This window comes from Monodelphis domestica, chromosome 4 (genome assembly GCF_027887165.1).
Source record: "Monodelphis domestica isolate mMonDom1 chromosome 4, mMonDom1.pri, whole genome shotgun sequence".
Classification (NCBI taxonomy): Eukaryota; Metazoa; Chordata; class Mammalia; order Didelphimorphia; family Didelphidae; genus Monodelphis; species Monodelphis domestica.
Window position 1 is genome coordinate 398,647,248 of NC_077230.1, and position 22,768 is coordinate 398,670,015.

The 22,768-nt window shown below is 43.9% G+C and overlaps 1 protein-coding gene and 1 long non-coding RNA gene across 4 annotated transcripts in view; one reads left to right on the forward strand and one right to left on the reverse strand.

The window, feature by feature from the left end:
* Positions 1-15,989, forward strand: part of LOC103102011 (uncharacterized) — a 52,457-nt gene extending 36,468 nt beyond the window's left edge. For 2 of the 3 annotated variants that reach the window (XR_008911568.1, XR_466424.3), the window contains one exon: positions 15,669-15,989. This is a non-coding gene — a long non-coding RNA (uncharacterized LOC103102011). Of the gene's footprint in view, positions 1-7,546; positions 7,818-15,668 lie in introns of those variants that run through there. The other variant, XR_008911569.1, reaches the window with a different exon arrangement.
* The window catches only part of DISP3 (dispatched RND transporter family member 3), a 93,267-nt gene that overhangs the window by 40,189 nt on the left and 30,310 nt on the right, over positions 1-22,768 (reverse strand). Inside the window, exons 2-4 of the mRNA XM_001371695.4 lie at positions 11,754-12,834; positions 9,882-10,101; positions 5,000-5,136 (exon numbers count right to left, since the gene is read on the reverse strand). Of these exons, the coding sequence (XP_001371732.2) occupies positions 5,000-5,136; positions 9,882-10,101; positions 11,754-12,831 (1,435 nt within the window). The 5' untranslated portion in view covers positions 12,832-12,834. The remainder of the gene's footprint in view (positions 1-4,999; positions 5,137-9,881; positions 10,102-11,753; positions 12,835-22,768) is intronic.

Sequence of the window (22,768 nt, forward strand, 5' to 3'; positions counted from 1 at the left end):
TACCTCTTCTAGGATTTCTTGTTGGACTAGTGTTCAAGTTACATTTATCTTTGAGGCTTTGCTGGTAGATGTTTCGAGTCATTCTCTTCTGTGTTTGTATCTTGAGCTTTCCTGGCTCCATAATAGTTCTTTATGGTCAGGTTCTTTCTTGTTTGCTCACCTACCTCTTAACTTTAGATTTTATGGTATTGCTAGACTCTGCACTTTTCTAGGGTAAGGGAAAATTTTGGCCTGAATTTTTGTCCTCTTAAATCCTATTGTTGCTTTCACAACTTATGTTGGGGGCATGCAAGTTTTAAATGCTACCAAAATGAGAAGGGGGAGAATCAAGGGAGGAGTTGTTCACTGCTCTCCCAGTACAGGCTCTGCAAGTTCCTGACCCCATTCAACTTGTTCCTGGTTGGGAGTTTCAGCAAATTTTTGTTTGATTCAACCACTATTAACCCTCTGGGAGGCTTTCCAGGTTCAGAATGACTGAATTTCTGGCTCCCTTTTGGACTGGGATGCTGTGTTCTCCTCCTGTATTTCCCCAAACTTGTTCTGTGCTCAATACATAGCTAAGGACAATGCTCATGACTACTCCTTTCTACCTTAAATCTGTGATCTGGCAATGTGTAATGGGTGACACATCTTTCTATACCCTGCACTCACTTGGAAATCCCTTGGGATCTCTTTCTGGTGCCCTTTTGGCCCTCCCTCATTCCCTGGGTGATGGAATGCTCCCAACCATTATGCACTCCTGCCAAACTGCATCCCCAGTGTCTATAGACCTCTGTCTGTCTTTTTAAGTTGAACTGACCAGGAAAAATGACTCACTGTGACTTCTTGCTTTTCCCAATCAGATTTCAGTCTTTCTGGTGCACTTCCTAGATCTCTGTTGAGGAGGAGAGGGTGAGCACTAGACTTTAATGCTTCTGCTCACTCTGCCATCTTGACTTTGCCCTTTCAGTTCATCTTTTTAGGCTCCCTGAATGCATCCTTGGCAGAAGACATGATAATAAATGTGACACACATTCCTCCTACTCCCCAAATTTCCAAACCTCCTCTTCTAGTACTCTATGTTTTTAAACCATTTCATTATATGTAGCTTGGACATTGTGAATATTTGGTATGGCAGCGCCTATTAAAAATGCTGCTCTGAAGTTTTTTTATGGATCAGTGTTCTCTCTGGGCAATTGGGGGCAACAGATAAGTCTCTGTTAATGGCACAATTCCAGTCCAGTTTAGTGTTTGGGTTCTGTTTAGTGGCTTAATTAAAGCTATTTTGAGCATCTATATTTATAGCACAAGGCTTTGTCATCTGTTCCTCTGTGAAAGATATTGAGCTTTTGTTTTATCATTCTAGGTACCTGCTTGTGCCTTGCAAGGTTTGGGGTAGGCGCTAAATTTTTACAGCCTTAGTGATGAGTTCCAGCTTCTATTGTTTCCCTCCATCAATTGCATCCATCTGCATTGATCAGTATGACTGAGCTCCTTGGAGATAATCCTTCTATAATTTCTACTGGCAATGCACTGTTCTTGAATTGCTATCATAAGCCATTCTACTTCCACAAACAAATCCGCATGACTCAATCATTTGTTCTGTGTTTCTTTGGTGACATATTGTTGGCTGAGTTCATGCAGATGTCGCCCATGGAGGGCCTGTTGATTCTGCTCTTGGATCTCAGCCATTTCGCAGTCTCCGTCTGGAGGTAAGCTACCTTCAGTTGCATTTGACAAATCCAATGGTGGGTACCTTTTATCAATTTTCACTATTGCTTAATGAAGAGACGGCTTCTTGTTCCATGAGTATCTCTGGAGGTTTTTTCTAAACCAATTTATCATGTGCTCTGAGTGAATACCCTTCCTCTTTCTCCTTTCTGGCAAGGAAATGTTTATTCTTCTGTAGCTGCCTTAGGGAGAAGGTTCCTGTGTTTTATTTGTACTAGATGCTTTTTTTTTTAACCCTTACTTTCCAACTTGGAATTGACACTGCATATTGGTTCTAAGGCAGAAGAGCTCTCAGGGCTAGGCAATGGGGGTTAAGTGACCTGCCCAGGGTCACACAACTGGGAAGTGTCTGAAACCAGATTTGAACCCAGGACCTCCTCTCTCTAGGCCTGATTCTTAATTCACTGAGCTACCCAGCTATCCCTACTAAATGTGTTTTTGTTAGGATACATTTATCATCATCACTATTATAATGTGGTCCAGACCTGTGATTTTATTAGTATAGAGTAGGGAACTTCTGATGAAAAAGACAGATGAACAATTGCTCTTCATTTTAGACCACTAGAAAGTAGCCTGGGACACTGAGTCATCCGATGACTTGCAAGTATGTGTCAAAGACTGGACTTGAACTCAAGTCTTGTTGACTATGAGGTCAAATCTCTACATACTAGGCCATGTCGCCACTCATCTATTTTGCCATTAGTAATTATTATCGATTGTAACATCAACACAATGTGATATTATAATCTCAATTAAATTAAAATATAATTTAATTACTATAAAATTATAAATTATTTGAAAATATTCTCATTTTTATAATATTATGATTTAGTAGGCAGTTAGGTATCACAATGCATAGAGTGATAGACCTGGAGTCAGGAAGACCTGAGTTCAAATATGACCTCAGGGTCATTGTGTGACCCTGACCAAATCACATAACCTCTATTTACCTGGGTTTCTTCATCTGTAAAATGGGCATAATTGTAGCACCTATCTCCTAGGATTGTTGTGATCATCGAATGAGATAATAATTGTAAAGTGCTTAGCACAGTGCCTGGCACATAGTAAATACTATGTATATGTTATCTACTATTATTATTATTAATAGAGAAAGGTATGATCCTGGACAAGTCACTTAACCGTCATTGTCTAGCCCTTACAACTCTTCTGCTTTGGAAAAAAACACTTAGTATTGCTTTTTTTTTCCTTTTAAGCCCTTACCTTCCATCTTGGAAGCAATACTACGTATTGGTTCCAAGGCAGAAGAGTGGTAAGGGCTAGGCAATGGGGGTCAAGTGACTTGCCCAGGGTCACACATCTGGGAAGTATCTGAGGACAGATTTGAACTTGGGACCTCCCATCTCTGGGCCTGACTCAATCCACTGAGCCCCCCAGCTGCCCCCAGTATTGCTTCTAAGGCCGAAGGTAAGGGTTAACAAAATTAGACAAAATTCCAAAGTTCTAAACAAATGAGCAATCACAGTGTTAACATACCTAAGCATCAAGCTATTTAAGAGAGCATCTTAGGGTGGATAGTGGGCCAGACCTGGGGTCAGGAAGATCCAGGTTCAAATCTGGCCTGACACGTCTTAGTTGTGTGGCCCTGGCCAAATCACTTAACCTGCATTTCCTAGCCTTCACCACTCTCCTGACTTAGAGCTTAACTCCAGGGATCACCCTTCCTCCCTTCCTTCATCATCCCCATCCTCCCTCCCACCAGGGCTTGGGCCTGGAATGCAGATAGGTCCAGCTGAATGGCAGCTATGAAAACAAGGCAGAAGATATCCAATGTTAACATGCAAGGGGAGGGGGGAGGGCAAATCAAACAAACATGGCTCTGGTAGGAAACGGGTGGACATCCTACAAGTACCTAATAGCACGGGGTAGGCGGGGGACCAGTCAGGTCTGAGAATCTCAAGAAAGATGCATGTAGAAGGCCAACTAGAGAAGACCCAAAGATGGGTAAGTCCAGTGGGAATGGGGTGAGGCAGGGTTTGAAAACTACCTGAAAAGTCAGGCTTATTTTACCTAAGAGGAGTGCCAGGTCAGTGATGGGGAGGGAGAGAGGGAAAAAGACCAAAGGCCCCAGTTTGGGAACTTTAGAACTGAAAGGACCTTAGCAACCATTGAATTATAGGATTTGTCAGAAGGTTTCATTCTTTAGAAAATAGAATGGCAGGGGGCATCTGGGTGGCTCAGTGGATTGAGAGCCAGGCCTAGAGATGGGAGGTCCTGGGTTCAAATCTGGCCTCAGACACTTCCCAGCTGGGTGACCCTGGGCAAGTCACTTAACCCCCATTGCCTAGCCCTTACCACTCTTCTGCCTTGGTACACAGTAGTGATTCCAAGAAGGAAGGTAAGGGTTTAAAAAAAAAAAAGAAAATAAAATGATAGAGTCTGATAGGATCTGACAGAACCTGGGAAAGGAACTTAGAACAAAGAATGACAGAGCTAGGAGGCATCACAGAGACCAAGTAAGTCAAGCCAAGTCAAGTAAGAACTGGAAGATATTTTACTTAAAAAACATAAAATGTTAGAATTTTAGGGCTGGGAAGCACCTTAGAACTCTCTTATTTTCAGAGACTCTGGGAGCCCTTGGGAGCTGGATGGGAGGGGTGAGATAGAGAGGAGAAATCTTTAAAATGAGTCACATTTCTATGGTATTTTCAGATCTGTGAAGCACTGCAACTCAGAGAGCTACACTATCTGGCCAGTGCTGACAGAGCTGGTAAGGGGCAGGCAAATTTGGGATTTGAACCCAGCTCTGCTCCAAGTCAGATGCTCTTTTCACGATAACGTGGTTCTTTCTAACATTTTGAGGAAGTCATGGAGGACAACCACATTCTTCCCTGTTGGAGTCTCCATGGGAAATGGGATCTAGATATAGTTTTTGTTCATTGTTTTTATTTCATGATTTATTCATTATGAATAATAATGATGGCTTAAGTACCTCATCTAGTCTGATTCTCAAACTTGTGTGGGAAGTGTTATTGTTTTCCTCATCTCATGGATGAGGAAATAGAGGTAGTAGCGAGTTAACTAATTTCCCAGAGTCGCAGAACTAGTAGGTGTGAAGGTGAGATCGGAACCCAGAATTTCCTGACCCAACGCTCTAATGAGCTTGCCATGCTGCCAGCCCAGTTATCTGACCCATTTCGGTTGGGCTGGCAAAAGGTTATAACCAATCCAGAGGTTGATAAAGGTTAGACTAGATGAGATGTTTGGTCATCTGGGACCAGACAGTGGGAGGTGAAGCCTGTGTAGGGAAGGAGGTAGAGGGGAATCGTACCTGAACAGGAGGTGAGGATGTAGACCAGAGCAGCGATGCAGCTACTGCTGATGAAAGCCAGGAGCATGTCGTTATTGAAGGTCCTTCGTACCTCATAGTCAAAGAGATCTGTACCCCCATACAGGACTTGGACTTTGCTGAGAGGAGGGAGGAGAGAGGAGATTGAGGGAGCAGAATTTGGGATTGGCCATCATCCATGGAAGAGAGTACGTGGTTATTTTGCATCACAGGGATTGCTCCTCTTCTCATGAGCCAGTCATTCCATACCTTCCTCTTCCCTCTCCTTCAGCCCCCCATTCCCCCTCCTTTCCAGTTCTGGAATTATAATTAAATGAATATTGTCATTCCTCCTGGAAAGAGTGTGACAATCTACTCCCTCATGACTCCACTCACCATCTTTCTGACTTTCAGACTAATGCACCCTCCTTGGCCACCACTCCCCTAAGTGCTTTGTATCACCCCTTAGAATGCCATCTCCTTGTAGAAATGCAGAAGAAAAAATTATGATTGATCACGTGGTTTGATGGGTATACAATTGGGGATTTTGACTTAAAATTATCATTCTTTTACAAATATGAATAATATGGAAATGGGTTTTGAACAATGATACATGTAAAACCCAGTGGAATTGCTCGTCGGCTCAAAGGGGGGGAAGGAAGAGGGCAGGGAAAGATTCATGCATCATGTAACCATGGAAAAATATTCTAAATTAATTAATTAAAAAATTAAAAAAATAAAACTACTGTATGAAATTTTTAAAAAAGAATGTTATCTCCTGATCCCCTCTTTTTTACTTGTATCTTTAGAGCTTAGAATAATGCTTGGCACAGAGTAAGTACTTAATAAATGCATTTCTTCCTTCCCTCCCTTCCTTCCTTCTTTTTTTCTTTTTTCCATTTGTGGGGTGAGCCATCAGATTGCAATAGATTTAAATTGGGCACTCATTTCTTCCTTATATATACTATGATTTATCCATGGCCAACTTTTTCTCCCAAACCAAATTCCCCCTATTGGGACATCTACTTCTGGCTCTTATACTGCTAGCTAGCCTGAACCACCATTCACAACAACAACAAATGCAGAGTGCTTCAAAAAACAAAGAGCAAACTTGATGGATTTGTCTAGGCCTATGTTGACAAACCTATGGCACTCATGCCAGAGGGGGCTGTTTCCCTCCCCCTCTCTATGTTTCCTGAGGACATTTCTCACATGACTGGCCCCTCTGCCAAGCAGCCCAATGGAAGCACTTCCTCCCTCCCCTGTCTGGGGGAGGGCTCACATGTAGTGTGAGAGTTGCAGTTTGGGCACTCTCTCTCTAAAAGGTTCACCATCACTGGTCTAGGCTCTCACATGTCTGGAATGGACTATTTCTGCCTCTTAACAACATTCCCTTCCTTCAGACCCAATTCAGGGTCTGCCCCCTCTAGGAAGTCTTCTCTAATCCCCCTCACTGGAAGCTATCTCTCCTGCCTTGAATCATTCAAGCTTCTTTAATCTTATTTCCCTTTTATCTTCATCACTACTTCCTTGTCTCATTTCCCATTATTGTATACTGTAAGCTCCTTGAGATCAGGGACATTCGCTTGTTCATCTTTGAATCTCTATAGTACCTAGCACATAGCCTTATACAATATAGGTTCTTAATCAGTACTGAGAGAATGAATAAAGGTTTGGATCACCCAAGGCACTGCTTCCCTCCATTAATATGAAATATGAAGAACTAAATATAATTTCCATCAGTCAGAAGAGTAGGATAGGGGTGGAAGGATATTTCCAGTAGAGTGGTGAAGACACCCCTGATACACAGATAGAAGCTCCTCCTGAGATCAATGAGACGAATGCCCACGTTTGGGATAGAATTGGGTGGGGAGTTACATTGTTTAGACCTTTCGAGGAGGAAGCAGAGTATTATTCACCCATTTAACCAATCAAGAAGCATTTATTAACTATCTATAATGTATAATGTATGGCCATGGAGACTCAGAAACAAAAACCACCCTTCCCTTCCAGGGGCTTCCATTCTCCTAGAATTTGGGGTTTTGAGTGGCAGGTACCTTAAAGATCAGTTAGTTCAATTCTGTTATTTTACACATGAGGAACCTGAGGCCTGGAGAGGGCGAAAAGCCCCCCACCCTGGGCATTAAATTGCATGGCTATTGGGTTTTGCACCCAGGACCTTTCACCCTGAAGCAGAGACTCTTCTTCCTTCCTGCTTCCCAATAACAGGGCAGATGCAGAGGTATTGTGGGGTTTAGGGTTTAAGTGAAAGTAGTGGGGCCATGGAGGCAAAGGTATGGGTTAAATGATAGGACCATAGGTCTAGAGTTGGAAGTGACCCCATGGGTCATCTGGTCCATTTACTTTACAGTTGGGGAGTCAGAGAGAACAGGATGTACAAGGTCCTCGGGGCAGCAAGTCCCGCCGACCCAAATCCATTGCTCTTTTCACTGGGCCACATGGGCCACCCCTTCCAGCTTACTGCTTCTAATAGCCCTGAAGGGGAGGGAGGAGATGGTGTGGGATGAGGCCATCACTCTTCTCTTGCAGGCACTTCTGAGCTACCCTAGAAACCCCAGGAAGAAGTGAAGGAAAAGCAGAGGAGGGAGAAGACCCAGTAAATTATCCAGCCAGCCACCCCTCTTGCCTATGGATGGACATTAATGGAGTTCTTATAGTCTACCTGGAATCTTAATCATTGCTGGTTCTAAGAGGGAGTGACAGGGGCCTGGCCCCAACCCATTCAGGGCCTTCATGTTGTGTGATTTACCAGTCCCAGAGGAGGTCTTCCTGGATAATTAAAGCACACAATAGTAATCCACCATGCTCATTCATTCATTTCTGCTGTCGGAATCTTTCCGATCTTTCTCCCCATCCTAGGCTGAGGGCGCTTTTCCTGACCCTTCCACCCATGGGGCCATCTTGTGGTTACCCAGAGACAAAAGAGAGCCCCACTTCCAGGAGGGTGATGGAGCTAATACCTGGGAGCGTAAAGAAGACACATGGGTGGTGGGGGTTTTTAGAAGTTGTAATCTAGAAAGGGTCCTTGTGATCCAAAGTTATGAACAATGGATTTGGGATCACAGGGTCTGGGTTCTAATCCTCCCTGTTATGGAGATGACCTTGCATATCTTAATCTCTTTGGTCCTTTGTCTCCTCCTCTGTAAAATAAAAGGAGGTTGGACCAGATGACTTGTGAGGTCTCTTTCATCTCTAGGTCTATGGCCCTATGATCTAGCCCTTTCTTTTACCTCCATGGCCCCCTCTTCCTCATCCCTACCACCTTTTAAACTATTCTCCATACTTCTGTCAATGGTCTGTTATTGGGAGGAAGGTGGGACAGTGAAAAAGAGTCTCTGCCCTCAAGGAGCCTACAATCTAATGGGGAAAGATGACACAAAAAAAGGAAGCTGAAAGGGGATTGAGGCAAGACGGAGAAATCCAAAAATAGTATAGAGGAGTGGGAAATGAAGAGATGGCTGGACTGTACTACCCCCTAAATGGAGGCTTTGGGAGGAGCTCTCTGCACCCTCTAATAGGAAGGACTCTTAAACTATATTCTGAGGCTTTAAAAACCTTTTTGAATGAACCTTAGTTTCTTCATCTGTAAAATGGACATAAGAATATTCTTGCTGTCTATTGCAGAGAGCTTTGAGAAGGGGCTTTGTAAGCCAAAAAACAGTGTAGAGATGCAAACTATTGGTATTTTCCCCAATTCTCTCCTTGTTGTTTTTTATTTCAATGGATATATTTTGTTTTCCTTCTACCTTCATTTACAAATGTCCTCCCCACTCTGCCCAGTTAGCCATCCCTTATAGCAAAGAATAAAAAATATAGAGGGGGAAAATCAGTTCTGGACCACTAACCAACTCATCAATCAAATTTGACAGCATATTCAATGTTCCACACCCAGTCTTCCATCTCTCCAAAAAAGGAAGGGGTTGTGCATTTTTCATCTTTTCTTTGGGGATGGAATTGGTTGCTGTAATTACACAGTAAGTTGTTAATATTAAACCTTAAGATTGAGAACTGGAAGGCTGCTTAGAGATTCTCTAGTCAAAATTTTGACTTCAGATGAGAAAACTGAGATCCAGAAAGTGACTTACCCAAGGTCACACCAACAGTAAAGAGTAGTATCAGGGTTTGAATCTCAATTTTCTTACTCCAAAAACCAGCAATCCTTTACTATACTATACAACTTTTCCAGTGCCCCAGCTTCTTGGGGAAGGGGGTGCAGATCAGTCCTAAACTGCCTGTCCTTTGCTTGGGGGATTGTAGTTGTTTCCCATGGCTTACCTCCCAGTAGAAAGGTGCCATTCAGGCTTACTGAACTAATGACCCTGAGTGTCTGCCCTGGCCTCCACAGCATATTCTTCCTCCAGTTTCCCCTGAGGGTAGAGGTAAGCCAGATGAAGAACCAGGGAAGTGTAACCTGGTGAAGAGAAGACTTAGGGGTTGTAGGGTGGAGTATGATGGTTGCTTTCTTTCGTATATTTGAAGAGCTGTCCTGTGGAAGTGGCATCAGACTTGTTTGGTCTCAGAGAGCAAAGCTAAGGTAGAATTAGGGTGGTGGGAATTACAGAGATGCAGAACTTGCCTTGATGGAAGAAAGAGGTGCCCCAAAGTGGAATGGATTGTCCCTGGAATTAGTACTCCTCCACCCCGCCACATACATTGGACTTGTCCAAGATGGCATAGTGGGCGATCCTGTTCAAATAAGGATTGGACTCCAAGACCTATGTGGTCTCTTCCAGTTTAGAGATTCTGTGAGATCAGCCTTGTTGATGGCCCACATACCATACCAATGACTGGAATCTCTACTCTCATATCCCAGCAGTCCCACATCCCCTCTGCCCCCCTCAACCCCTAGGATGGCGCCTCTCACCTCGTCGACTGCTTGGCCAACATCGCTACGTAGGTGACCACAAAGCTCTGAAACTTGGTCCTCTGTTCCTCCCAGCGATCTTCCACAGAATAGTAGTTGGGAAGAGGAGCTCCAAACAGGATCTCGCTTCGGAGGAGGGAGCTCTTTAAGTTCTCAGCCGATAGACCCTCATCCACATACCAGTAGAATTCTGGGTGAGTCATGGCCAGCTCTAGGGAACCTGGAGGGATAGGGAGACATATGAGAATAGGAATTGCCCCAGTCCACTCTTTCTATGGCTTTGGACTTAACTCAAGGTATACTCTGAAACACTGTGGTACAGTGGAAAGACCACTCCCTTTGAAGTTGGAAAATCTGCTTATGATGGTCACTATGGTCACCTTTGGCAAGCCTCTAGGCCTCAGTTTCCTCATCTGTAGAATTTGAGGATTGGATTAGATGGTCTCTGAGGTTCCTTCTGGCTCTGAATATATGATCTTATGATCCTTTATCTTCTCTGGATATACTAGGGACAAACATGATATTGGTCCAATTGTCCCCTTTATTTTCTTTTTTTGTCATGTGATTTAGAGCTGGTGGGCATTTAGGGTGCATTCGAGAAATTATCTTGTCCAAGCACTTCATTTTTAAAAAAACCCTTACCTTCTGTCTTAGATGCAATACTAAGTATTTGTTCCAAGACTGAAGAGTGGTAAAGACTAGGCACTGAGGGTTAAGTGACTTGCCCGGGATCACATAGCAAGGAAGTGCCTGAGGCCAGATTTGAACCCAGGACCTCCCATCTCTAGTCCTAGTTCTCAAAACACTGAACCACTTAGCTGTCCCACTCCCTTATTTTAAAAAATTTAACATGGATTTTGGTGTCATTTACTTTTTAAATTAAAAGAATTTGAAAATTTCTCAGTTATGCACATAAACAATTTTTGACAATTGTTTTTTGATGTTTCAGAATTCAAATTTTATCCTTCTCTTCACTCTACCCTACTCTCTGATGAATAGTCTGATACATAGCCTCTCCATTTTGTAAAGGACTCATAAGGGAAGTGATTTGTCCAAGATCACACAGTTAGTAGTAAAGGGAATCTCCTCCTCACCATCTTTCTCATTTCTTCAGATAGGCACTCCACCATTGGCAGTCTAATAATGATCCCTTCAAATCCAAGCTCTTTTTCTCTCTCTCTTTCTGAAACCCACAGACGGATGATTTGAGATTTATCAAACTTTTAGGATGTCACCCTAAAGGCCAGAAAAGTCCCTAAACATCTTGAGCTTCTTTCCAAATATTCCCATCACTTAGAATTAAAAGTCTTCTTGGAGATCTCAAATCTAGCTTTCATTTTTTTTTTTAAGTCAAAGAAATCCCTAGATTTGGAATAAAAGCAATTAGGCTCAAATCTTGGCTCTTGTCATTTCCTCCCTCTGTGACCTTGGAAAAATCACTTCATCTCAATGGGCTTCAGTTCTAGCTTGGACACATACTGACTATGTGACCCTGGGCAAGTCACTTAACCATTTGGCACCCCAGGTAACTTTCTAAGACCCTAAATTACAGGAAAAGTGCTGGCATTGGTAGAGTAAATGTCTCATTCTGAGGGAGCTCCCTAAACACTTAAAGGCTAGGTCCATTAACACCAACAATAATCCTATCAAGTGCTTCTTGGGATGAGAGCCATGGATTGACTCCCCTTGGGCTTCAGCCTCTCTCATACCCAAACCCCACCTCCAGTCTCCCTCTTAGTTCTTACTCCATCTCTACTCTTTTCCTAAACCTTGGCTTCCCTAGACCACCACTGTCTCCAGTACCTCCCACAGTTCCTTCCCAACCTCTGGCCCAATCCCTTCCCAGTTCCCACACCTTAAAAGGTTTCTCACCCCGAATGTCGGCCAGATCTTGGCCCATCCCATCATAGTAGATCTTGCCCCCCCTTTCTGTGGGGAAGAAATAGGTCATCAGAGAACTGGGTGGGGAACAGTAAGAGTAGGAGCCCAGAGGCAGATCTTTGAGGACCTCGTGAGGCTTCCAGCAGAACTCCCGGAAGCCTGGATGGTCCATGATCTTTCTTTCAATCTCATGGATTGTGACCAGCCTCTCTGTGGTAAAGATGTTCCTCTCCGTGTCACCCCTGGCCAGAAAGATGAGTTCAATGCGCCAGTGGGCATGGGTCTGGGTATTGGCACTCACATAAGCCCGAGAGTAGTCCCAGTGAGAGGTGCCCCTTCGGAGTCTCCCACTCTGATTGGGCTGGGACATCCCAAGGGGTGGAGGATCAGGATGTCTACTTTGATCTGGCCCAGATCCCATTGGGCCTGGGGTGACGCCAAGGTGGCATCCACTCTGGTTGACGGCAACATCCTTCTGGGGACGTGGGTTGCCATTGGCCACCAGGCTCTCCTGCCACAGTCGATGTCCGCTGGGATGGGGCATGGGGATAGCCCTGCGGAGGCGGGAAGGCGGCCGGGAGCTGTTTCCAAGATGTAGTTGCTGTAGCTGCTCTGAGATGAGTCGCTGCAAGGTCTCGGAAGTGAAGTCAGCCAAGTCACGCCGATTGCGCCCCCAGGAACCAAACTGGGACTTGAGGGCCAGGGCCAGGGCGTCAAAGCGTTGGGAGGCCTCATGGTTGCGGATCTCAAAGGCATTGTATGAGATATCGATGTCCAGGGCTGGGTAATGTAAAAACATGAGGGCTGCTAAGGCTGTTGGGATGGCACAACCAAGGAAGAGGACAAGCCCCGCGCAGTATGGGTTGGTGAAGGCCCAACCTAAGGTGCTCCAGAATCCAGAGGCTGGTGGCAAGATATGTGGGACCTGGGAGCTCCAGCAACACTGCCTGCTCACCCCAGGGTCTGGCTCTTGCTTCTGGGATCCCACAGGGCTCTCTCCTTCTGCCCCCTCTTCTTCTTCCTCATCTAGCCAAGCCTCTTGCAGCAGTGGGTCATCTTCCATGTCCATGGTCTATGCAAAAAAGAGAAGAGGTCAGCGAGGCTCAAAAATTGGAAAAGGTCTGAAGGTAGGACCAGACACTGGTCACCTAAGCAGACACTGAAGATATCTTCCCTGGCCATTGGCCACTGCCCCTTCCCTGCCCCAAGAAAATAACCGTAAGAACACATTTACTTGCTGTGTGACCCTGGGCAAATTGAAACCTCTCTGTGCTTCACTAAAGATCAGAAGTTTGGACTAGTTCATCTATAAGACTCCATCCAACTCTAAATCTCAGACTCAAGGATTCTAAAATCCTAATCTCTTAAATGTCTTCCTTTGTCCAAAGTCCTTTGCCAGCTCAGGATCTAGTGCACAGTAAAAAATGAATTTGGAGTACAAAGATCTATCTCTGCTGTCCCATCCTATGGGATGTCCAAGTTGGGAGGGACCTCAGTGGACTTCTAGTCCCACCCATAACCAGACAAGAATCTCCACTGTAGACTACTTGATGAGAGCTTATCCAGCCTCTGCTCAAAAAGGGGGAATGATGGCCTCTTCTGTTTCTGAACAGCTCGTCCTACTTCTCTACTGGTCTAATTATTAGGAAGTTTTTCTTGACGTGGAGTCTAAATTGTCCTCTGAAAAATGGTTCTACTGGTTCTTTCTGGTTCTGCCCTCTGGGCCTGAGCAGAGCAGATGGAAGCCTTCTTCCATCTGATGGCCCTTCGAGTATATGACCACAGAGACCATGATCTCCCCAAGTGTTTTCTTCCCAAAGCTAAACAGGACCAGTTCCTTCAGACAATGCTCATAAGGCACGAATGGAAGCCTTTCGCTGAGGCTCTGGTCGGTCTCCTCTGGGTGCTTTTTGATACACTGAACACCCAACTGTGGATCTAGTTTGAAGAGGGCAGACTACAGGGATGAGGGGAGTGTCAGCACCAGCTCACGGGGGCTCTGGAGAGCCTTGGAAATCATCAAGTGCTCTAAATCAGTCTAGCTTATTGCTTTGACTTAGGAAAGTGATGGAGAATATGTTAATAACGAAGATTGAACTTAAAAGTGTGGGTATCGTGTATGTGTGCGGGCATGCATGCACACAACTGGTAAACATTATTAGGCACTCTGCTGTGTCTACCGTCTTCTTATTCCTGGAAGCTTCCCTTCTCTTAATCCATCCCATCATCACTTGATGACTCTGGGTCTCCGTATCTCACCTTTGACTTGTCGGGAGCTCCCGTTCCAACAAATTCCCCCGATCTGTCTCACTCAGACTGTTATACCTTAGCCAGCTTAGAGTTGAGAGGCTGACTTCTTGAACCCAAAGATAAGATTTGTCTTCTCCCTATTACATTTCCTCTTATTAGATTCAGTCAAATGTTCTTTCCTATCAAGACTGCCTTGGGCTCGGTCATCCAATGTATTAGCTATCTATCCTTCCTAGCATAGTGTCTATGTTTCTACTGTAGAATGAGGGGCTTAGACTCAACGTATCTCTGATGTGCCTCTTCTAAGTCCAAGCTCTAGGATCTCTTTTGATTCTCCCAGAAGCTCTAGGAGTCAGACAAGGAGTTAGCAGAAGTGGCGTGGTCCCTCAGGGGAGGGAAAGGAGAGGAGAACAAAAAATAGAAGCATTGGATCCCCCAAATTTGCCAAGGCTAATTCGGAGTCCACCCAGGGACCACACCGGGTATCCAGAGCCCTGCTCTCCTCCAGTCAGTCTGCCCTCCTTTTGGATGAAAATGAGCCATTATCGAGTTAGAGCGTGAGGCAGCGAGATGAGGAAGCTAATTACACCCGACCTGACTAATTAATGCTGACTCTCCGATTAAAATTCTCCAGTGTGCTTCATTTCAATTAGATGTTCCCTTTCTAGGGAAGGGAGGCAGCTGATGGGGAGCGTGTGGGGAGAGTAAGAGAAAAGAAGAAAGGGCTTAAGAAGGAGAGAGGAAGATTAAGGACTTGAGAGGGGAAAAGAAAAAGCAAGAATATGAGAACTCGAGAGAGAATTTGGAAGAGAAGAGAAAGCTTGAAAGCAGGATAGAGAAAAAGAAAGGACATGAATGGGGAGAATGAGAGAGAACCTGAGAAGAAGGGGGGAAAGAGGGCACTTGAGAAGTTAAAGATTATTTTGGTGGAGAGAGAAGGGAAAGAAAGATCACAAGAAACTGAGGAGTCAGAGGCAGAGACAAAAAGGGGGGGTGGGAAAGTGGAAAGACTGAGAGGGGATGAAAAGGAAGAAGAGGGAGGAGAGAAGAGAAAGAGAGAGAAGCAGGAGAGTGGAGAGATTGAGAGGGCATGAAAATGTAGACGAGAGGATGAAGGAGAGAGAGAGACAGACAGAGAGAAAGAGAGAGAGGGGGGTGGGAAAGTGGAAAGACTGAGAGGGGATGAAAAGGAAGAAGAGGGAGGAGAGAAGAGAGAGAGAGAAGCAGGAGAGTGGAGAGATTGAGAGGGCATGAAAATGTAGATGAGAGGATGAAGGAGAGAGAGAGACAGACAGAGAGAGAGAGAGAGAGAGAGAGAGAGAGAGAGAGAGAGAGAGAGAGAGAGAGACAGAGAGAGAGAGACAGAGAGAGAGAGACAGAGAGAGAGAGAGAGAGACAGAGAGAGAGAGAGAGAGAGAGAGAGAGAGAGAGAGAGAGAGAGAGAGAGAGAGAGAGAGCAAAAACAATGGAAAAAAAAGGAAGGGACTGGAAGGAAAAGGGATGAGCTTTCTGTAATATGCAAAATCCCTATCGACAAAATCATCAGTCTTCACATTTGTGATATCTTTAGGCCAGGCTTTCAAGGGGGAGGCTAACTGTAGGACCCATTGATATTCTAAAAATCTGCCTCTTTTGTTCTCTTGCTCTCCTTGCTAGGGAAATGGAATCTCTCTGTAAAGAGGATGGAGAATGGAGGTGTGTTGGCTACAGGGCAAATGCTGCCCAGACCACAATGGGTAGACACAAGCTGGAGAGGTGGGACATGGGAGGGAGAAGGAAACCAACTACCTGCTTTACCAAGCCATTCCAGGAGCTCCTTGGATCTATCTTGCTTCACTGGATGACCTGGGAAGCTCCTGTCCCAGCGTTCTGTTTACCCATCTGGCTGTGATCATTGGGCCTCCTAGTTGGCACCATGTACCTTGGCATTGATGTGTGCAATAAAACTCACAGCTGTATGAAGTTTTCTGGTTCCAACCAATCTGTCAACAAGCCTTTATTAAGCACCTACTGTGTCCCTCGCTCCACTAGGGAGGATACAAAACCAAAAATGAATTTTTTCCCTCCTCAAGAAGCTTATAGTCTTTAGGGAGAAGTATCCATATTCATATAGTGACATAGAATTGATAACAAGGTTATTTGGGAGCCCACAAGCATCTGAAGGGATTAGGAAAAGCCTTCTGTAGGAGGTGATGTTTGGGTAGAGCTTTGAAGGAATGCTAAGAAGCAGAGGTGAGGAGGAAGCATGCACCAGACATGGGGGGCAGCTGATGCAGAAGTGTGGAGATGAGAGAAAGAGCATTGTGTGTAAGGAAAGACAGGAAGACTATCTGTCTGGACCAAAGAGCACATGAAGGGGAATAATATATAGCAAATCTGGAAAGGAAAGTCTGTGCCATGTTGTGAAGAGTTTTAAATGCTAAACAGAGGAGTTTTTCCTTGATCCTAGGGATTATAGGGAACCACTGGAGTTTATTGAGCAGGGGAATGACATGATCAGACCCATGCTTTAGAAATAGCACTCTCTGGGAAAGTTGGGTAGCTCAGTGAATTGAGAGTCATGCCTAGAGAGCAGAGGTCCTGGGTTCAAATCTGGCCTCAGACACTTCCCAGCTGTGTGACCCTGGGCAAGTCACTTGACCCCCATTGCCTAGCCCTTATCACTCTTCTGCCTTGGAGCCAATACACAGTATTGATTCCAATATGGAGGTAAAGGTTAAAAAAAAAAAAGAAAGAAAGAACACTGGCAGTTATATGGATGATGCACTGGGGTGGGGGAGAGATGAGCTCATTTGATTCTAACAACAACCTTGTGAGGTCAGTAGGGAGGGTTTCATTGTCCTGATTTTTAAGTGACTTCTCCTTTCTCCTCTTCCTCTTCCTCCTCCTTCTAACCTGACACTGAAAGGATCCTTTAAGGTTAGGAAAGCACTTTTAATACACTATTTGCTTTTATCCTCACAACAACCCTGTCAGATAGATGCCATGGGTATTTTCATCGCCATTCTATGGATGGAGAAATTGAACCTCAGACATCACAGCTATTTTGGCTCAAACGTGGGATTAGAACTCGGGCTTCTCTTGATTCCAAGCCTAGCAGTCTTTCTAGTACATTATTCTGAATCTCTTCCAGAAGGAAACAGACTCTGGGACTTCAGTTCAGCTAGAAGGAGTATCAGAAATAGTATTAAGTCTGGAGGCAAGAAGGCTTGAGTTCAAATACTAGAATAAGTATTTGATGGGGGCTCAGCCTCGATTTCCACATCTGTAAAATGGGAATAATAATAGCATCTGCCCCACAGGGCTGTTGGGAGGATCAAGTGAGATGATACAAAGTACTTTGCAAAATTTATAGTGCTATACAAATTCTAGTATTATTATCATTTCAGTTAGACATTGCTCTGGGGAAAGGAGAGGTGAGAAGAGGAGATGGTTTATAGGATTTAGACTTGGAAAATACTTTAGAGATCATGTAGTCCAATCTTATATATTTCTTAACAGTTAAAATAACTGAGGGGGGGGGCAGCTGGGTGGCTCAGTGGATTGAAAGCCAGGCCTAGAGAGGGGAGGTCTTGGGTTCAAATCTGGCCTTGGTCACTTCTCAGCTGTGTGACCCTGGGCAAGTCACTTAACTCCCATTGCCTAGCCCTGACCACTCTTCTGCCTTATTAGAAACCTGGAGTGGATAAGTCAGCAGGATGGAGGCAGTAGAGATATTGGTTTGTTTGGTTTTTTTACAGATGAGAAAACTGAGGTTCAGAGAAGTTACAAGTAGCAGGGAGCAGGGGCAAGATCAGAACCCTAGTCTTCCTGACTCTAAATCTAAAACTCTAGATATTAAGGCACTAAGACACTAAGATTTTGTTAAGTGAATTCTAATTCACATTGACTAATACTTCACTATTGACAAAGCACTATTTTTATAGCAATTTCCTAAGTTAGATATGTGAGTGCTATTATCAGCATTTTACAGATGGGGAAACTGAGGTTGGGAGGCATTAGGCAAGTTAAACTGAGATTTGAATCTAATTTGTTTTTGTTGTTGTGTTGTTGTTTGTTTGTTTGTTTGTTTGTTTTTACATTAAGGCCAGTATTCTTCCCACTATATTCCAGTCAGTTCATTCACATCTGAGTCTTCATGATCCCATGGATATAGTCCATGTAGTTTTCTTGGCAGAAATACTGGATTGGTTTGTCATTTCCTTCTCCAGTTCATTATACAGATGAGGAAACTATGGCAAGCAGGGTCAAGTGACTTGCCCAGGGTCACACAACTAGTCAGCCTCTGCGGCTAGATTTTAACTCATGTCTTCCTAACTCTGGGTCCTGTGATCTATCTACTGAGTCACCTCTCTGCCTTCGCTACTAATTCTCCCCATGTTTAGTCTGCTAGGGGAGGCCAGTGAGGACGAAGAGGCTTGAGTAGGGTTGTCAGGGAGCTCAGATAAAAAACAAAATAAAACACACAGGATTCTTCCAAGAAGAGCCCCACATCCCAAAGGCATAGTCCAGGCTTGAGAAAGCCCTGTGTGAATTGGGCTTCCTGACTCAGCAGGCAAGGCATGCCACAGAGAGGCTGGCTTGTTTTTCTTGCTCCTAAAATGACAAGAATTGATTAGCATAATGCAGCAACAGAGGGACCCAAACAGGGCTAAGTGATGCCTGCTGTTGAGTGTTTGAACACTGAGAAAGATGGTGGTGGGGATTATTTGAAGCAAGGGGTGGGTTTGGGGAGGAAGAGGAGATACCTCTGGGAGACAGAGAAAGAGCAGCTCTCTCTCTCTCTCTCTGTCTCTGTCTCTCTCTGTCTCTCTCTCTCTCTCTTAGATTGCTTTTTTTTTTAGCCAATCTCTCCCTCCCCTCATCTTCTCTGAGGTACCTAGCACTGACATGGGTTCAAATTTGGCTACAGAACTCAGTTGACTCTGTGATCCTAGGATGAGGTTCTCTTGGAAACCTCAGTTTCTTCCTCTGTAAAATAGGTATAACTACCCCAGTCCCATGTGTCCAAGGTTTGTTTTGAAGAAAAGATTTCATAAACCTTTGAGCATAAGAGACAGAGTTGTCAACTCTAAATTGTATGATTTTCTAATGTATGATTCCCTCATTTAGCTAGCTACAAGTGTTTCCTCTTAACTTAATTTTTTTGTTACAAGAGAGAGTAATTTCCAGAAATAACTTGTGTAGAAACAAAAATACATCACTAAAACATTTTAAAAGTGATTTTTAAAAAAGTGTGGGTTGGAAGAAATCTTTCCAATAGAAGATCACACTAAGAGCCCAGCTGACTCTTCCATCTCTGTCTCTTTTGAATGCTCTTCTAGGGGTACCAGGGGTCTGGTGAGAAATGGGGGGTGCCGTGAGGGATAGAGGAATTGATTCCGGATGTCTCTCAAGATTCATTGATTCTTTTCCTACAGAAAATGAGCATATAGATGTCAGATAGGAGAGCACAGGAATTCTTTGTTCAGAAACCAGCTGGGTAGGAACTCCCTTAGCTTTGATAAGGTCTATGTCAGTGATGGCAAATCTTTTAGAGACTTAGTGCCCAAACTGCAAACTACATGGAGAGGGGGAGGGGAGCATCCCCATCCCTAGTCCTTCTGGCTTTCTAGTAACAAATTATGGTGAATTCTGTGCTGGGGCAATGGCACCTGTGCCTACAGAGAGGGCTCTGAGTGCCTCCTCTGGCATGTGTGCCATAGGTTCACCAACACAAGTCTAGGCTCTTGGATGGATAAGCATTCTCTTGGACATAGACCTTCAGGACAGCTCTCCACTCTTTTCTCTCCCCCTTTCCCTGAGCCTAGGTCTCCCCAGCTGGTCCTGTTTACAAGTTTCTACCTTTCTAGAAAGGAAAAATTACCAAATCCTTCCTCATCTACCCCCACCTTCCTTGGCCAGACTATTAAAATGTAATCAACAAAATCACATTAGGCATGCAGATTCTACTTAAAATACATATCTATACACACACATAAGTAATTTAACAGTAATTAAGAGCTAATCACCAGCATCTAAGAAGCAAAAACTGCTGTCTCCTTGTTTGGCTTTGGTCCTGGGGAAATATATTTCATGGAGTCACAGAATCTTTGAGTTGGAGGGAGCCTCAGAAGCCATTTAGTTCAATCCAAATTTGACTAGGATTCCCTTCTACATCTTTGACAGGTGGTCATCTGACCACTTCTTGAAGATTTCTAATGATGGAGAATTTACTACCTTACCTCATCTAAGACTCTTTTGAATTGGTTTTGGAATCTCAGTATATATTTGTTTGGGCTGAAGATAGTAAATGCTCATGATCATCTGTGAAGGTCTAAACTATTATCAGTAAAAGCAAAGTTTCCAAGATATCCACAAGGGACTCATGTTGAAAAATGCTCTCCACAGCCAAAGAAGGAACTGTTGGAGTCTAATTGCAGATCTAAGCAGGCCATCTTCCACTTTATTTCCTTTATGAGTTTTTTATTACATGTGTGATATGTCTCCTGTCACAGCATGGGGAATATGGAAATATGTATTGCATGAAAGCACTGTATAACCTATATAAGACTATTTCCCATGGTGGGGGCAATGGAGAGAATCTGAATCATAAGATGTCAGAAACAATTATCAAAAATTGTTTCTATATGTAATTGAAAAAAAGGTTTAAAAAGGAAAAAAGAAATGAAAATAATAACTGCCTTTGTCCTGAAAGAGCTCCATCCAGGCCAGGGATTTCACCAGTCAGTGAATGTTATTTCTATTTGCAATTCCTGCGAACTGTTTCTGTCTTTTTAGTGAATTTTCTCTATGATGCTAGTGGACTAAGACCCCAAGAAGCTTAGGTTGTGGTGTATGGCATGGTGTGGAGGAAGGGACACTGGATTTGAATGCCAGTTCTGTTACTTCTGTGACACTGAACAAATCATTTCAATTCTCTGCATTTAATTTCCTCATATGTCATATGAGGGAGGTTAAATAAATGGTTCCTAAAGTCTTTCCATTTCTGAATCTATGATCATTTAGCAGACAGGTAGTACCAGCAGTGGAGAGGTGAATTTGGAAATCCCCAGCCCCTCAGATCATTTCACATGCTACTCTCCTAAATCATAGAGCTTGACGGGATTGCAGAGGCCATCTATTCTAACTCATATCCAAACAATGATCTACAGCATAACCAAAAAGAGGCCATGTACCCTTTGTTTGGTGATCTTCTCCAGTGATGGAGAGCCCACCCTGTCTTGTGAGGAAGCTCATTAAGCTTCTGGAGATCTCTCATTGTTAGGAAGTTATTCCTGACAGCAAGTCAAAATCTGCTTCAAAGCAAATTATAGCCAGTGAACTCAATCCTGCTCTTTGTAGAAATGTTTGTATGGTGGTGGTAGTGGTAGTATTCAGGGTCATTTCTGTAAGTCTCCTTCATTCTGGGCATAGCTTCTGGCATGGACAATTCCATCACTTCCTACTGCCTCTCTTTTCTTTTCTTTTCTTTTCTTTTCTTTTCTTTTCTTTTCTTTTCTTTTCTTTTCTTTTCTTTTCTCTCCATCTCTTCCTTCCTTCCTTCCTCCTCTCCCTTTCTCCCCTCTCTCCCTTCCTTCCTCCCTCCCTTCCTCCCTCCCTTCCTCCCTCCCTCCCTCCCTCTCTTCCTCCCTTCCTTTCTTCCTTCCTTCCTTCCTTCCTTCCTCCTTCCTTCCTTCCTTCCTTCCTTCCTTCTTTCTTTCTTTCTTTCTTTCTTTCTTTCTTTCTTTCTTTCTTTCTTTCTTTCTTTCTTTCTTTCTTTCTTTCTTTCTTTCTTTCTTTCTTTCTTTCTTTCTTTCTTTCTTTCTTTCTTTCTTTCTTTCTTTCTTTCTTTCTTTCTTTCTTTCTTTTTTCTTTCTTTCTTTCTTTCTTCTTTCTTTCTTTCTCCCTCCTTCCTTCCCTTTCTGTCTTAGAATCAATAGTATTTTCCATGACAGAAGAGTGGTAAGGGCTAGGCAAACAAGATTAAGTGACTCTCCCAGGGTCACACAGCTAGGAAGTATCTGAGGTCAGTTTTGAACCAAGGAATTCCCATCTCCAAGCCTGTCTTCCTAGCCACTGAACCACCTAACTGTATTCTCCCCCATTCCCCTCCCCCCAGTCTTTCATGCAATTTCAAAACACTGTTTCAAGCAGTGGGAAGAATATTGGCTTTGAAGTGGGAGGACCTGGAGTCTGAATCCTGCCTCTGAAAATTTACTACCTCTATGACCCTGGACTTAGTCACTTAGCCTATGATTCAAGGAGTCTATCTTGTGCTTGTAGGCTGGAGAAGTATTAAGAAAACCAAGATAAAGATGGAATGAGGTCATGCTAATCATCCTCTGAATCAGTGAAGAGGGCAAGAGCTAAGGAGGAACAGCAAAAAGGTCATTTCAGAACCTTGGCCAGCAGCCAGCCAGCTCCGAAAACTGGAATCCCTAAACCTGGAAAGCCCATACAAAAATGTGGTCTTTTTAGGTTCATGTTTCTTGTGAGGACATTTGTTTGCTATACTCCATCTCCCTCCCATTCCTTTGAGAACCCTGCACAAGGCTGGGTTCATTTCAGCAACTCAGCAGGAGGAATTTGTTATTTTCTAAAAGTCACTATCCAAAAGAGATCAGAGGAGGGATGTGAATGGGGCTGTGGACCAGGATCGAATGGGGAAGAAATTAGGTTTGACTTATTCAGGTGTCTCTGGAATTCAGCCTAAACTCCCCAGGCTCTGAGGCACAAGGCTCTGAGACAGGACTTCCAAATTGTCTCATGAGTAA